This window comes from Myotis brandtii, unplaced genomic scaffold, assembly GCF_000412655.1.
Source record: "Myotis brandtii unplaced genomic scaffold, ASM41265v1 scaffold125, whole genome shotgun sequence".
Lineage (NCBI taxonomy): Eukaryota > Metazoa > Chordata > Mammalia > Chiroptera > Vespertilionidae > Myotis > Myotis brandtii.
The window spans coordinates 6,791,274-6,804,434 of record NW_005354385.1 but is presented as its reverse complement, the minus strand read 5'-3'; the positions used below and the strand labels follow the sequence as shown (position 1 = coordinate 6,804,434).

The 13,161-nt window shown below is 44.3% G+C and overlaps 1 protein-coding gene across 1 annotated transcript in view; it reads right to left on the bottom strand.

Annotated features, from left to right (window-relative positions):
- The window catches only part of FMNL2 (formin-like 2), a 264,681-nt gene that overhangs the window by 34,228 nt on the left and 217,292 nt on the right, over positions 1-13,161 (bottom strand). The window contains exons 10-11 of the mRNA XM_014534048.1: positions 6,553-6,627; positions 2,862-2,972 (exon numbers count right to left, since the gene is read on the bottom strand). Of these exons, the coding sequence (XP_014389534.1) occupies positions 2,862-2,972; positions 6,553-6,627 (186 nt within the window). The remainder of the gene's footprint in view (positions 1-2,861; positions 2,973-6,552; positions 6,628-13,161) is intronic.

Genomic DNA, 13,161 nt, shown 5'->3' with positions numbered 1-13,161 from the left:
GGTTCGATTCCTGTCAGGGGCATGTACCTTGGTTTCGGGCACATCCCCAGTGAGGGGTGTGCAGGAGGCAGCTGATCGATGCTTCTCTCTCATCGATGTTTCTGACTCTCTATCCCTCTCCCTTTCTCTCTGTGAAAAATCAATAAAATATATTTAAAAAACATAATTTTGTGGTTGGGTCACAACATGAGGAACTGTATTTAAAGGGCCAGAAGGTTGAGAACCACTGGTCTAGTCTTTTCCAAGGGAGGGTTTGATATATCCTCCTCCTTAAGAGAATTTAAGGAGTGACCATCCCAGAGGGTACCATCAGCTTGCTTCCTGGGGAAGACCCTCTCCCAAATCTACACTCATTTCCCCAATCCTTCCTGTGGGTATATTCCCCATGTGGGTTTATTCCAACCTAACACCTTTTGATGCAGGTGAAGTCAGGAAAATAGAAAAATTAAAAACAACTTTGAATGGGAACAAGAGTCATGGGTAACATAAAACTTGAGAGCTATCTGTGTAGGAGGAGAGATTGGAGTGGGTGGTAACTGGCCTGGGTAATGATGGCAGTTCTAATTGGAGGTAGAGTTGGGGGACAGTGGAGCAGGCACAGATAGACTATATTGTCCTGGGGGCTTATTTTAACACAAATTGCTAGAGCCCACCCTCCATGATTACTAGTACTTCCCTACGACACTGCCCCCCGAGGAGCTCAGGGTTCCCCGAAGCACAGGTCAGGAAGCTCCCCCACCCCCATTCTCTGCATCCCAGGCCAGGCATTCCAGAGGAAGTGAGCCAGCTCTACGGTGAAGTTAGAGGTCAAGTAAACCAGGACTCTTCCTTAGCAGTAACATAAGTCACGGCTTTCCCCGGGGAATACATGAGTAGCTGGAATAATATCTGGCACATGGATGGTGTCAATAAACATGTACTGAACAAACCAATCGCTCCTCAACAAGGCTGGTTTCTGTAAACAAATGAAGCATTTGTACACTATATGCTTATCATATTCTTCTATTCATCAGGGTCCAGGACCCACAGAGCAGGAAGTTAGAGAAACAGAGTGTTTTGAAAAAGTCTTAAAATTTTCCGAGGAATCCTACTCTGCATAAACCCCCAGGAAAGCAGACTTTCTCCCCGGTCTGATCTGGCGTCCTACCCCTGAGCTGGCTGGAAGATAGTACCTTCCATTTTGGTCTGGGAGTCAGAACTGAGAAAGATTTCTAAATAAGGGTAGAGTCTAGAAAAAAAACTGGAGAAGTTTAGCAGGATTTTTCTCAGATTTCACAATGAACAACAGGTGCTAACACGTTACTACCTGCCACTGTAACCTGGAGCCTACAGTGAGCTCTGCGTGGCCATCACAAAACTGAACCCGGAGCAGCGTTATGGAGCTCCACACCCAGATTCTGTTCTAATGCTGCTCCTCTCAGAGCACGTGGGGAAAGACAGACAAACCACGATCTCAAAATACCTTTCAGTACATTATCCTATCAAAGATATTAGTGGACCTTTAAATGGGAAAACAATTCCATTTTGGTCTGGGAGTCAGAACTGAAAAAGATTTCTAAATAAGGGTGCAGTCTAGAAAAGACACTGGAGAAGTTTAGCAGGATTTTTCTCAGATTTCACAATGAACACGGAGCCTGAAGACATTACTACCTGCCACTGTAACCCAGAGCCTGCAGTGAGCTCTGCGTGGCCATCACAAAACTGAACACGGAGCAGCGTTATGGAGCTCCACACCCAGATTCTGTTCTAATGCTGCTCCTCTCAGAGCACGTGGGGAAAGACAGACAAACCACGATCTCAAAATACCTTTCAGTACATTATCCTATCAAAGATATTAGTGGACCTTTAAATGGGAAAACAATTCAAAGCAATTCTTCAGTAGAAACCGATCATGCCTGTCTCTGAGGAGCCTTAGACAACATGAGGCCAGTCTCTCCTGGTCTGATGAGCAAGGCCATAAGCTGCAGAGTAACTGATTCTGTGATTCCACCTTGCAATAAACTGAGGGTACCGATGTGTGATCCCCTGGCTCCACCCCTGAGGACGATGGGCAGCTGAGCTCCAGGGGAAGGGCTTCTATCTTCTTCATAACTAGAAACAGCCTTGAAATTGAGGCCAACCATTCTTGCCCAACCACTAGTGACCTTCCAAGTTCAAATGGACCATTCTTATCTAGAATGGAAAGTGTAACTGCCAAGGAGTCCAAGGAAAGGGTACATTCTGTGCACACGGAGCTACTCAAGTCCATTTACAATTTTCACATCAACTTTCTGAAGGGCTTCAGGGAAGTGGCTGAGCATTTCTGCAAGGAAGCACGAGAAAGAGACACTTTAGACCCTCTTGTCCCAAGAACTAAAAGTAGAACGTCTAACGCCACATTTTCAGCAGAATTTAGCAACTACACAAGGAAGTCTCTAGTGTTCATTTCTCTCTTTTTTTGTATGCTCTAAGGAATTTTTCATCGCTCGACAGCAGTCTGGGTTTGACCTTCCCTGCACAATCAGGTTCCCCAGAGTAACCAAGAATGTGAATTTCCCAACAGCCCGCCCGAATGAGGGGTGCAGTGAGACTTGACCCTAGATCTCCAAAGCAGAGGGGAGCTGCAGCAAGGCCGTATACGAGAGGTTCTCTGCCTCCGGTACTAAAAGCTGCTGGCGAAGACAGCGGAGGCCCCAGGAGGCCTGCAAGAACCCAGCTTCTCTGGCAGACTGCACCCCTCAGGTGGCTCCCTCTTACCTAGCAGTACAGTAAGTGGACGGCATAGGGCCACAAGTGTTCTTTCGCCCCTGCGGAAGTGTATCTTTGAGGGTAGGCAATAAACCAGGTCTTATATTAGAGCCGAAGCTTTCAACTCTACTTACATCCAAGTATTCGTCCAGGCCTAACTTGGTAAATTCATACTGGAGATGAACTCTGAAATTCATATCTTCTACTGAATGGACTACAATATTAATAAACTGCATAGAGGCCACCTGAAATGAAATCGCCAACAGGTTAGATGGGTTCCAAGCTTGTTTTCTCATTTTAATCATAAAATATGCTTTCAATTGCACACATCAGAGCTCGCTTACCAATTTCCTTTTCGTTCATTTTATTGGGTCTTTAAAAAATACTTCATATTTTTTAAAAATTCAAAAGTCATATAGGTATCATAATTACATACCACTTCACATCCACTAGGAGGGCTATAATCACAAGGAAAGATATTAACAGGTGTTGACAAGGATGTGGAAAAGGTAAAACCCTTATCCACTGCTGGGGGTGGGGGTGTAAAATAGTGTAGCCGCTGTGAAAAGTGTCGCAGTGCCTGAAACTGTTAAACACAGAGTTTCCATGTGACCCAGCAATCTCATTCTTAGGTAAATATACCCAAGAGGAAAGGAAATACACATCCACATAAAAACTTCTACACAAATGTTCATAGTAATTAAAATGGGTGTGTGTGTGTGTGTGTGTGTGTGTGTGTGTGTGTAACAATGCCAATCAACTGATGGATTAAAAAAATGTGATATGTCCACAATGGGATATTATGCAACAATACAAGGAATGAGGTACTGAAATGTGCTACAACATGGGTGAACTTGAACTCATTATAAGTGAAAAAAGTCACAAAAGATGACATGTATTATAATCCCATTCATATGAAGTATCCAGAATAGGCAACTCTACAGAGACAGGAAGTAGGTTAGTAGCTGCCTAGGACTGGGCGTGGGGAAAATGGGGAGTGACTGTGGATGGGTGTGAGGATTCTTTTGGGGGCGACAAAATTTTCTAAATTAGACTGCAGTGATGGCTGCACAGCCCCACAAATACACTAAAAATGTGTTGACTTGTACAGTTTAGATGGGTAAATTGGATAGTATGTTAATTATATCTCAGTAAAGGCATTTTAAAAAAGTCTTATAGGTATACAGAATAAACAATGAACATTATTACAGATATATTGTAGAAAATGTGAAAATTATTACAAAGAAAAGCATTCAAATCTCCTATAATCACAGGTGATTTATTATCACCTCTGAAACCTCACTGTGGACCCCATCATCCCAACGGGATCATCACAGGATCCCTGACCCATCTTTCCACTTTGAACAATGAACCGGGTTCCATTCCACAGAAGCCTTGGATTCATTGCTCTCTACCCGCAACTGCATCAGTGGCCCTGAGACCAGCCACAGAGAAAAACCAGTCCCCGGTTTGGTAAAAGCAGCACAGAGTTCAACAGACCTATTTTGCTTTTAATAGTGACAGTCAGTTTATTTACGGTGGAAATATCCCACTAATGCTTTCCCTCCATAGTTAAACAGAGCCTCGTGCAAGGAGGTAAGATGATTATGGGAGCCAGATCCACGTTTTCTCCGAAAACCACCTCACTCTTCCTCTCTCCCCAAAACCTCATTTTCTTTCTCTGTTCAAAATTATTTTTTGTCACATTAGATTCTTGAGTATTTTATTCATTGGATATCCATCCGCTCTAGGTGACAAGAAGACACTATGGCAGTTAATTAACAAGTGACTTCAGGTGCTGTGGTTAAATGAGCTAAAGAAGATTTGGTCAGTTTTTTGTTTTCTTTTGGAAGGTTATACCTTTTAATTGCAGTTTATGAAAAGTCTCATTTTCTGGAGGAAAAATATGGTTGGCTTTTGGCATCTTTCCACTTCTCTTCTGAAAGCAGGTCTGAATGATCTGCTGAGTTTTACAACATGCCTGAGAGGTAACTGCTTGCTAGGTGATGCATGCATCAAGCACATAGGATCCATATACCAGCACCTCTATACATATAAGGTTCCTCAATGCATGTGCATGTGAATAAATTTGCTCACAGGAAACATGCTCTCCTTAGTAAACAGTGCAGGTGTTTTAAAGAACTTATAGTCATTCTAGCAGAAACTCAAATGGCAGAGAGATCCTGTACGCACATACGATAAATGAGCGAGGTGGGCCGCATGTAACAGAACAGGGAATGGTGTGGACTGGGACGAACTGGAAAGTACACCTTTAGCCACAAGGAATAGGCGTGAGTTGGCTTTAGCAGCTGCTATTCTGCATGAATAGGGGTCTCGTGTTGTCAGAAATTTTTAGCTTAAGACAATCAGAAATCTGTATTTTTGTGCATAATTTCCAAATTCTTGTATGGAAGGACATCACTGGGAGACTAACTCACAAGCCTGGAGGTTGCCTCCAGCCTGGGAGCCTCCAGTTTGCAACCCCAGCTTAAAGGAACAAGTGAGTTCCCCGCTTGAGGCCAAGGAAAGAAACTAGTCAGGAGAGCCAGGCACCACTTCTTCACATTTATCACCTGTGCCAACAGCCATAAACACGCAAAAAAAACCCTACTAACAAGAATTAAAAAGTCAATGTAAAGTATTCCTTGTTTCACATTCACTTTTTACCTTTTTAAAAGGCATATGTGTGTGTGTGTGTGTGTGTGTGTGTGTGTGTGTATGTATATATCTTTGCTTTATGGAACAGAAAACCTCTATAAAAGAGTCCATCTTTCTCACTGATTTTGGAAGGGGCTGAGGGTCATGATGTCTATTAAATTTAAGGACCCAGAAAAAAATTTTTACATAAAAGAGTTAGGAATCTGTAAAGCTATGCTCCATATTTTACAGTCACTGAAGCAATTCCAAGGAAAGCCCTGCCTGGTGTCCGAGCACAGGCTCAGAAGACTCAACAGTGTCGGACATGACTGGGCTGTCTGCTCCGGGCTGGCAGTGACCTGGGTGAGGACCCAGGTGAGGACCCCCAGGGTTCAGAAGCTCCCTGCATTAGGTCAAAGAAGGCCTGCCAATCTGGGTGCCCTCGAGAGGAAGCTGTCTGAGGAAATTCTCTAGAGTGGAGTCCACCTTCAGTCCAGGATTGAGCCTCAGGCATATGGATTCAGAAGTGCTCAAACTCCTTTTAGTTCTGGAAGATGACAGCCTGCTGAGCCCCATGCTGTTGCACGTGATCTACTATCTGTAAGTGGATCTGCAGTGCAGGTATGCCTTCATAGAATTACTAGAGCAGCAAAGAGAGCAGGAGAGGGGCGGGGGGAGAGTAGGGAGAACCACTGCCGTACATTAATGAAGGGGATATATACAGTCAATTCCACAAACCAAAGCACTTTAGTCTTGGGAATATTGTCTAGAGAAGGGCACTGGCTCAGGTGTGCAGAAGGCAAAATGGTCCGATTCTTGCTTCTGCCCTAAGGATTCCCATGCAGCACCATTGACAGTAACATTAGCGACTGCGGCATATGCACCATGCACGTTACCTTCCTTTTCCCAGGTGCATGCTTCATGCTTTATTTGCTGTAAATAACCAGTTATTTTGGCTTGTACTATAGAGTGCACAGAAGGAATAAAACTGGAAATAAATGCCATCGAGGGAAAACAGAAATTAAGAGGGACAGTCTAGATTGGATCTGTAGCATATTATGCTCAATTTCCTGTCCTTTGTAATATACTCATACATATGGATGTATACTACATATAAATATCAATGGATTTAGGGAAAAGTGCTGAAATTGAGTTTGTTTTCTTGAATGAAGTACAAAAATAGCTCACCATAAAATCGATGTTATTGTCTTCATTCCTGAAATGTTCCATCAACTTCTCAAAGCGCTGTTTTTCTCCACAAACCTGAAAACACACATTTTCATCGTGCATGTGAAATTCCAAACATAAGCATCCCAAAATTAGATGCAGAAATTTTAGCATTAATGATCATTTCCAGAATGCCTATTTTCTTCCCTCTCTCACACTCTATTTACTTTTCTTCCGCGCTAGTTAACTCACAAATAGCAACGTGAGCCAGGACCCGCAATGATCCTGGGTTTCCTTTGCAAGTTCTCCTGAGACTCTGAAGTCCATATCAAGTGTGTTCTTTCCCATGTTAGCTTTGCATGACCCACCAACTTTTTTAACCTGCATTTGGGATACCAGAATGTTGTTTATGGTAATTAAAAAAAATCATCAGGGTTCTCCTTTTTACAGAAATACCAGGACCAGACATGCTAAGAGATCTTAAAAATTTTGTATTTAAATTCCTTGAAAAACAAATTCATATTTTTGATATCATGTCTAAGCTAATTAAGTAATTTTGGTGCATTAGCTACAATACTGAGAGGTCGATGTTTCAATTCGTGGTCAAGGCACAGATTCAATCCCCAGGAGGCACTGATTGGTGTTTCTCTCATCTATGTTTCTCTCTCTCTCCCTTCCTATCTCTCTAAAATCAATAAAAACATTTTATTGATTATTAAAAAAAAGTCCTCATGGTTGATGGACCAGCATTTCAGAAACAGTAGCTTATACAATATTAGACCAGTTCAGCAATTTTTAACAGGTGTGCTGAAAGAATTTTTAAACCATGCAATACCTAACTATTTAATCAGGGTCACTGGTCTCTTTTCCCTTCAGTTGTCAAATAAAAATAAAAATGGCAATAGCTAACACAACAATAGCCGTCTGTGTGAATGAATCTAATTGTACCCCCGCTTTTTTTTGTCAGATTAGCAAAAAAAAATATTGTTTTGGTGTGCTGCAAAATTTTAGCAATTAGTTAATGTGTGCCATGAGATGAAAAAGGTTGAAAATTACTGGACTAGCTGATTAAATCCTGAGCCCTAAAGACCAGTTGTAAACTGGAGAGCTGGATCATTAACTCTCCAATTCATTCAACCTCGAATTTAACAACACACATAAACTGAAACACAGTTACTATAACTGGCTATCATAGGAAAGGAGCAGGGATTGGTCCACTGACCCTGCATAGCTACAAGGAATAAGGTAATTCCCAAGTAATCAGGAACTGTGTCCAGAATTTTATAGGGCTGAGGAAAGCACATGTGGGCAGCAACAAAACACACTACTGGTAGCCTGTGGATAAAAGAGATGGCATCAAATCCAGAACAAGCAATGTTAGATCAATGTCATGCTGGGTAAAGATCCCCCAAATCATTATACTAGTCTGGTAGGCAGGACTGAAACAGACATTATGAAGAGCTTTGAATGTATATACATTTCTTTAGAAATCATTCATTCTGTCAACAGACAAATCCATGCTGAGAACATGTGTTTTGAAATAGAAATACCTTTAATCTTTACACACACACAAATAGACGTAAATATTTTCCAATTTACAGCTGCTATGAATGTGATGAAAAGAAACCAAATGCACAAAACAACATTTGCCAACATAGATCCCAGCTTCAGGAAACCTTGACAGAAGGCCCTGACTGACCACTTTCCGCGCCCGCTGTAAGAACTAGAAGGGCCCCTTCCTTCTGCTCCATCCAGCCCGGCCGTCAAGTTTAGACATCCTGCTCACTGCGCTGCTGCCAATCTCTGCTGATGGGTTCAGGGTGGAGTCTCTGACACTGTGCCAGGGGAGCAGCAGACCTGAGGCCCCTCAGCCCTGCTGATGGAGAGGAAGCGTGCACACCAGATCCACATTTGTTCCATACCCCTTGAGCAATCATTAAATGGGTGTATACTCCGATCGTGGCGGGGAAGAACGGGGGACAAGAAGGCATGCTTGGGAAAAGGTTGGGAAAAGTCGTGTCCACATCAGAGGAAAGTCGTCGTGGCTCAGAGATCACATCTGGAGCTCCCCCCACACACGGTGCAAACAGGGCCAGCACGGCCGAACGTGCTGCTTCTCCCCTTGGAAACTAGCCTCGTTTTAGAAGTCGGTGAGGATGAAAGGAATGAGACCACTGATGGTCAGTTATTTCCAGAATCCGCACACTGGGGACCGTCTCAGGCCTTCAGCAAAAGGACGTCAGAGCCGGAGCATGTCTGCACGCACATTTATTGCATGTTCTAGTTTGCTGCATTTAATGTCCATCTGCCAACAAAGGCCAGACAATAGGTGATCTGAAAACTTTTAAGTGAAAAGAAAATTGTACTATGGCAACTGAAATCTGTCATTTCTTGACTTTTATATTCATTGGTATTTCCCAATCCCCCACTAGCATTGACACTGATCTCCTGTATCAATATGGGGTAGCCACTGCAGGAGTTGGGGAGGCAGTGACCATAAGTGACACGGCCACAGGAAGGCTGGGGGCAGCAGACGGAAGAGGAACCCCGCTGGGCACTGGGCCACTCAGTCAGGAGTCAGACTTCTGCTCTAGCCAGGGCTACCAGAAATGAAGTTAACCAGCAGAAAAATAAAAGTAGAAGCCCTGGAGAAGCAGATACTCTACTGTAAAAATATGTCTACTGCTCTGAACTTAATTCTTCATTCATAAATCATTCCTAGATTTCATTCTCATGAGTTCACCCATCCTGCCTGATGAGCACTGTGTAACGCAGGGGAACGTCCAGCCCTCGGCCCGTATAAGGCCCACAAATCGAGAAGCAGATACTCTACTGTAAAAATATGTCTACTGCTATGAACTTAATTCTTCATGCATAAATCATTCATAGATTTCATTCTCATGAGAATGAGTTCACCCATCCTGCCTGATGAGCACTGTGTAATGCAGGGGAACGTCGAGCCCTCGGCCCGTATAAGGCCCACAAATCATTTGGTCTGCCCCTGCCAAGGCATTAGGGGTGAGTTAATTAAATGTTTGAACAAATAGAGCAGGCTGATTTTTAAGTTGATAATTTTGTCTGGTCCAAGAATGATGTTATAAATATCCAAATGGCCCTGGGCAGAAAAAAGGTTCCCGACTCCTGGTGTAAGTGACAATGTTCAGGCCGGGACGCTAGAGCAGACCTCAGGTAGCTGACACAGCCACCCGTGCCCCAAGCCCTGTGGGGTCCTAATACAGCTGGGCCTCTTTGCACTTGAAGCTCTAACATGATGGGGTGAGGGGACATGAGGGCAGAAATGGAACTACATTGAGTATTAAACAGGGGATCATGAAACCTGGGTTATAAGTCACGGCTCTGCCACTGCCCCACAGTGATCTGGGGTAACTCTGAGAACCTCCTGGACTTTGGGTTTCACATCCATGAATCTGAAAGCCCGAGATCACACCCTTGGTTTTCATGGCCTGTTCTGGGAAGCCATTAGGGTCATAGAAGAATACTTTGGAAACTCCAAGAATGGGGGCTTGGCCGGGAGAGAAAAAGCACAAATGAGAAAGGTTCTCAGAACTTCTATCCTCACGTATCCAGCTCTGCTTGGTTACATGAGCTTCCTGGTAAGATTTCTTTTGGAAAAGAGTTTCATTGAAGGTTTCCATTGCTAATGAAAATTGGGGTGTTTGGGGGGGGGATCCTCTCACTCTATATCTTGAAGCTCTAAGCTTCTAATCTAGGCCTGGTAATACAACTTGATATTCCCAAAATGACCGGCCTGGAAGCTCTACACAAACCAAATTTAGAGAGGTGCACTCGGCTACGTGGGCCCTGAGCACCCCACATAAGGGCCAGAGCTCTAACTCAGGGCATGTGCTCACTGGTGCCCCGGGAGCAGATAAATCCTGCCCCGTGCAGATAAGAGGGGCCACACCCAGGACGAGCAAGACACATTTTCACTTCAAAGCAGGACTGAAGTAAAAGCACAGCTTCTGCCAAAAAACAAGTCAACTCTGCTCTCCACCATCTGCGAGAGACATCTCTGAACACTGTCCCCCGAAGCATTTAAATAAATCTGGGCCCTGGACGCCAAAGGGGTGGCTGTTTAAAGCATCTCTGAAAGTGGTTTCACTTCAAAGCAGGACTGAAGTAAAAGCACAGCTTCTGCCAAAAAACAAGTCAACTCTGCTCTCCACCATCTGCGAAAGACATCTCTGAACACTGTCCCGCCGCATTTAAATAAATCTGGGTGGTGGTGGTGGTGGTTGTTTAAAGCAGTGGTCGGCAAACTGTGGGCCTTTGAGTGTGGCTCTTCCACAAAATACCACGTGCGGGTGCGCACGTACAGTGCGATTGAAACTTCTTGGCCACACTCAAGGGGTCAAAGAGCCGCATGTGGCTCGCGAGCCGCAGTTTGCCGACCACTGGTTTAAAGCATCTCTGAAAGTGGGCAGAGGTTAGGGGGTGCTTTCCCTGAAGGCTACCAGCAGAGAAAAGATGGTTTTACGAAAGCCTGGTAATAAAAGGTGCTATCGTGCTAGCCAGATGCTGAATGAAGGACAGACTGCCCGCCTTCATTTAAGAACCCATTGTGGCCCTCGAGTCAAAAAGTTTGCCCACCCCTGGTTTAGGGGGTGCTTTCCCTGAAGGCTACCAGCGGAGAAAAGATGGTTTTACGAAAGCCTGGTAATAAACAGTGCTATCATACTAGCCAGATGCTGAATGAAGGACAGACTGCCGGCCTTCGGCCACTTCTCCACTCCCCTCAAGGTCAGGGACTGTCTTTGCTTCCCCCAGCATCAGCTCCCAGGACACCACACAGAGTCTGCAGCCAGCATGAGGCCCGACTCTCACGAGGAGACTATAAAATATGCTCCTGGGCAGTTATATAAAAATTAAAGGCCCCTTGCTTAAGTGTTTCCTTCTTGCCCTGTTGCCTGGCGCCTGCCTCAATGCTTCCTTTTTCTCTTCTCACAATAGGCCCCTGTGATCCGCAGGGCTCCCTGCAGGAAGGCTGGGGTAGAGGCAAGTCCATTATGACTGATTAGACTGCCCTTCTCAGGGGCTGCTGGGAATGAAAGTTCTGTTTTCCTTTTGGGGCCGCGTGAAGTAAACAGCTATTTCATAGGCCTGGGTGAAAGCACCTTTCACCTTCTCCTGAGAGCACCAGAGTCAGGGCTCTGATGCCTGATGGTCCACCAGAAACCACTTTCTGAGGGGCTCTGTAGCGGCTGGGGGCCTATTACCGCTTTCCCGAGAGGTGACCACCCACTTCAGACAATGACACCAAAGGGCTGCCGTGACTGAGCCAACCTGCTGCTGGCTCTCCCGCCTCCCTGGGATGTGAAGGCGGAAATGTCCATCAAACTGAAGCATTCTGAAGCGGAACACCCCGAACTCGCCCCCTTGAAATGAAGACTCATGAAAACTAAACAACTGAATGAATTCTACAATCTACAATCCAAGCCCTCCTTCCTCATAAAATAATAAGGTATTCCTATCAATCTTGGACTGGTTATCTGATGATGAGCCAGAGGTTTCATCCAGATAATGCTAAACACCCCTTTGAAAACACCAGTCACTATTCCAGATGTTTTCAAATATCCAGATGTTTGGCACCAGGCACATGAAGCATCCAGATGACTGTTTTACTTTCCATGCACATATTTTGCTGTACTGAATAAGGAATCCTGATGTAGACGCAAAGGGCTGGTGAAATCCCTAGAGGATGACTTGTTGACACACCACACCTTAAACGAGAAACGCAGTTTTATCACTCCCCTAAAAAAAGATGGCCTTCATTAAATTCTAGAGTGTACAGCTCCAATAATGCTTCATAAATGACATCTTTCAGAAGTATTCCTAATATATGACTTTATTTTTTTTAAATTTTTACTGATTTTTTAGAGGGAGACAAAGGGAGAAAAGAAGAGGGGGCGGGGGAGAGACGCATCAATTTGTTGTTCCACTTATTTAGGCATTCATTGGTTGACCCCTGTATGTGCCCTGACCAGGGACGAAACCCACAACCTTGGCATATGCCTAATACATGACTTTAATCTTTCCGATTTCAAATGCAAGACTCACATCTCTTGGTCATCAGTGAGGACACATACAGATTCTTTCAGGCTCCTATTCCTACAAGAAAACCAAAGTACTTTCTAATTCTTCAATAGAGGCTGGTATTTAAATAGCTGCCAGAGAGGCCTTTAGGCATCTCTGAGACAACTTACCAGTCAGACCCTTCAAAAGTAGAAGGCCTATTACTGTCCTTTATTTCTCCCCATGGCTTCATCCCTTCCTACAAGAAAACCAAAGTACTTTCTAATTCTTCAAGAGAGGCTGGTATTTAAATAGCTGCCAGAAAACTAAACCACAAAGGCCTTTAGGCATCTCTGGGACAACTTACCAGTCAGACCCCTCAAAAGTAGAAGGCCTATCACTGTCCTTTATTTCTCCCCATGGCTTCATCCATTGAACATACCCAATCTGGTCAAGCAAGGCAAGAGACGGGACACAATGACATATTTCTAGTGGTCATCACACGTTCACTAAACCACAGCAATAGTAGGAGCTGTTTACAGCCTGTGGCATTTTCGCCAACAGAACTTGGGACTTGCTCGGGGAACAGATGTCAAC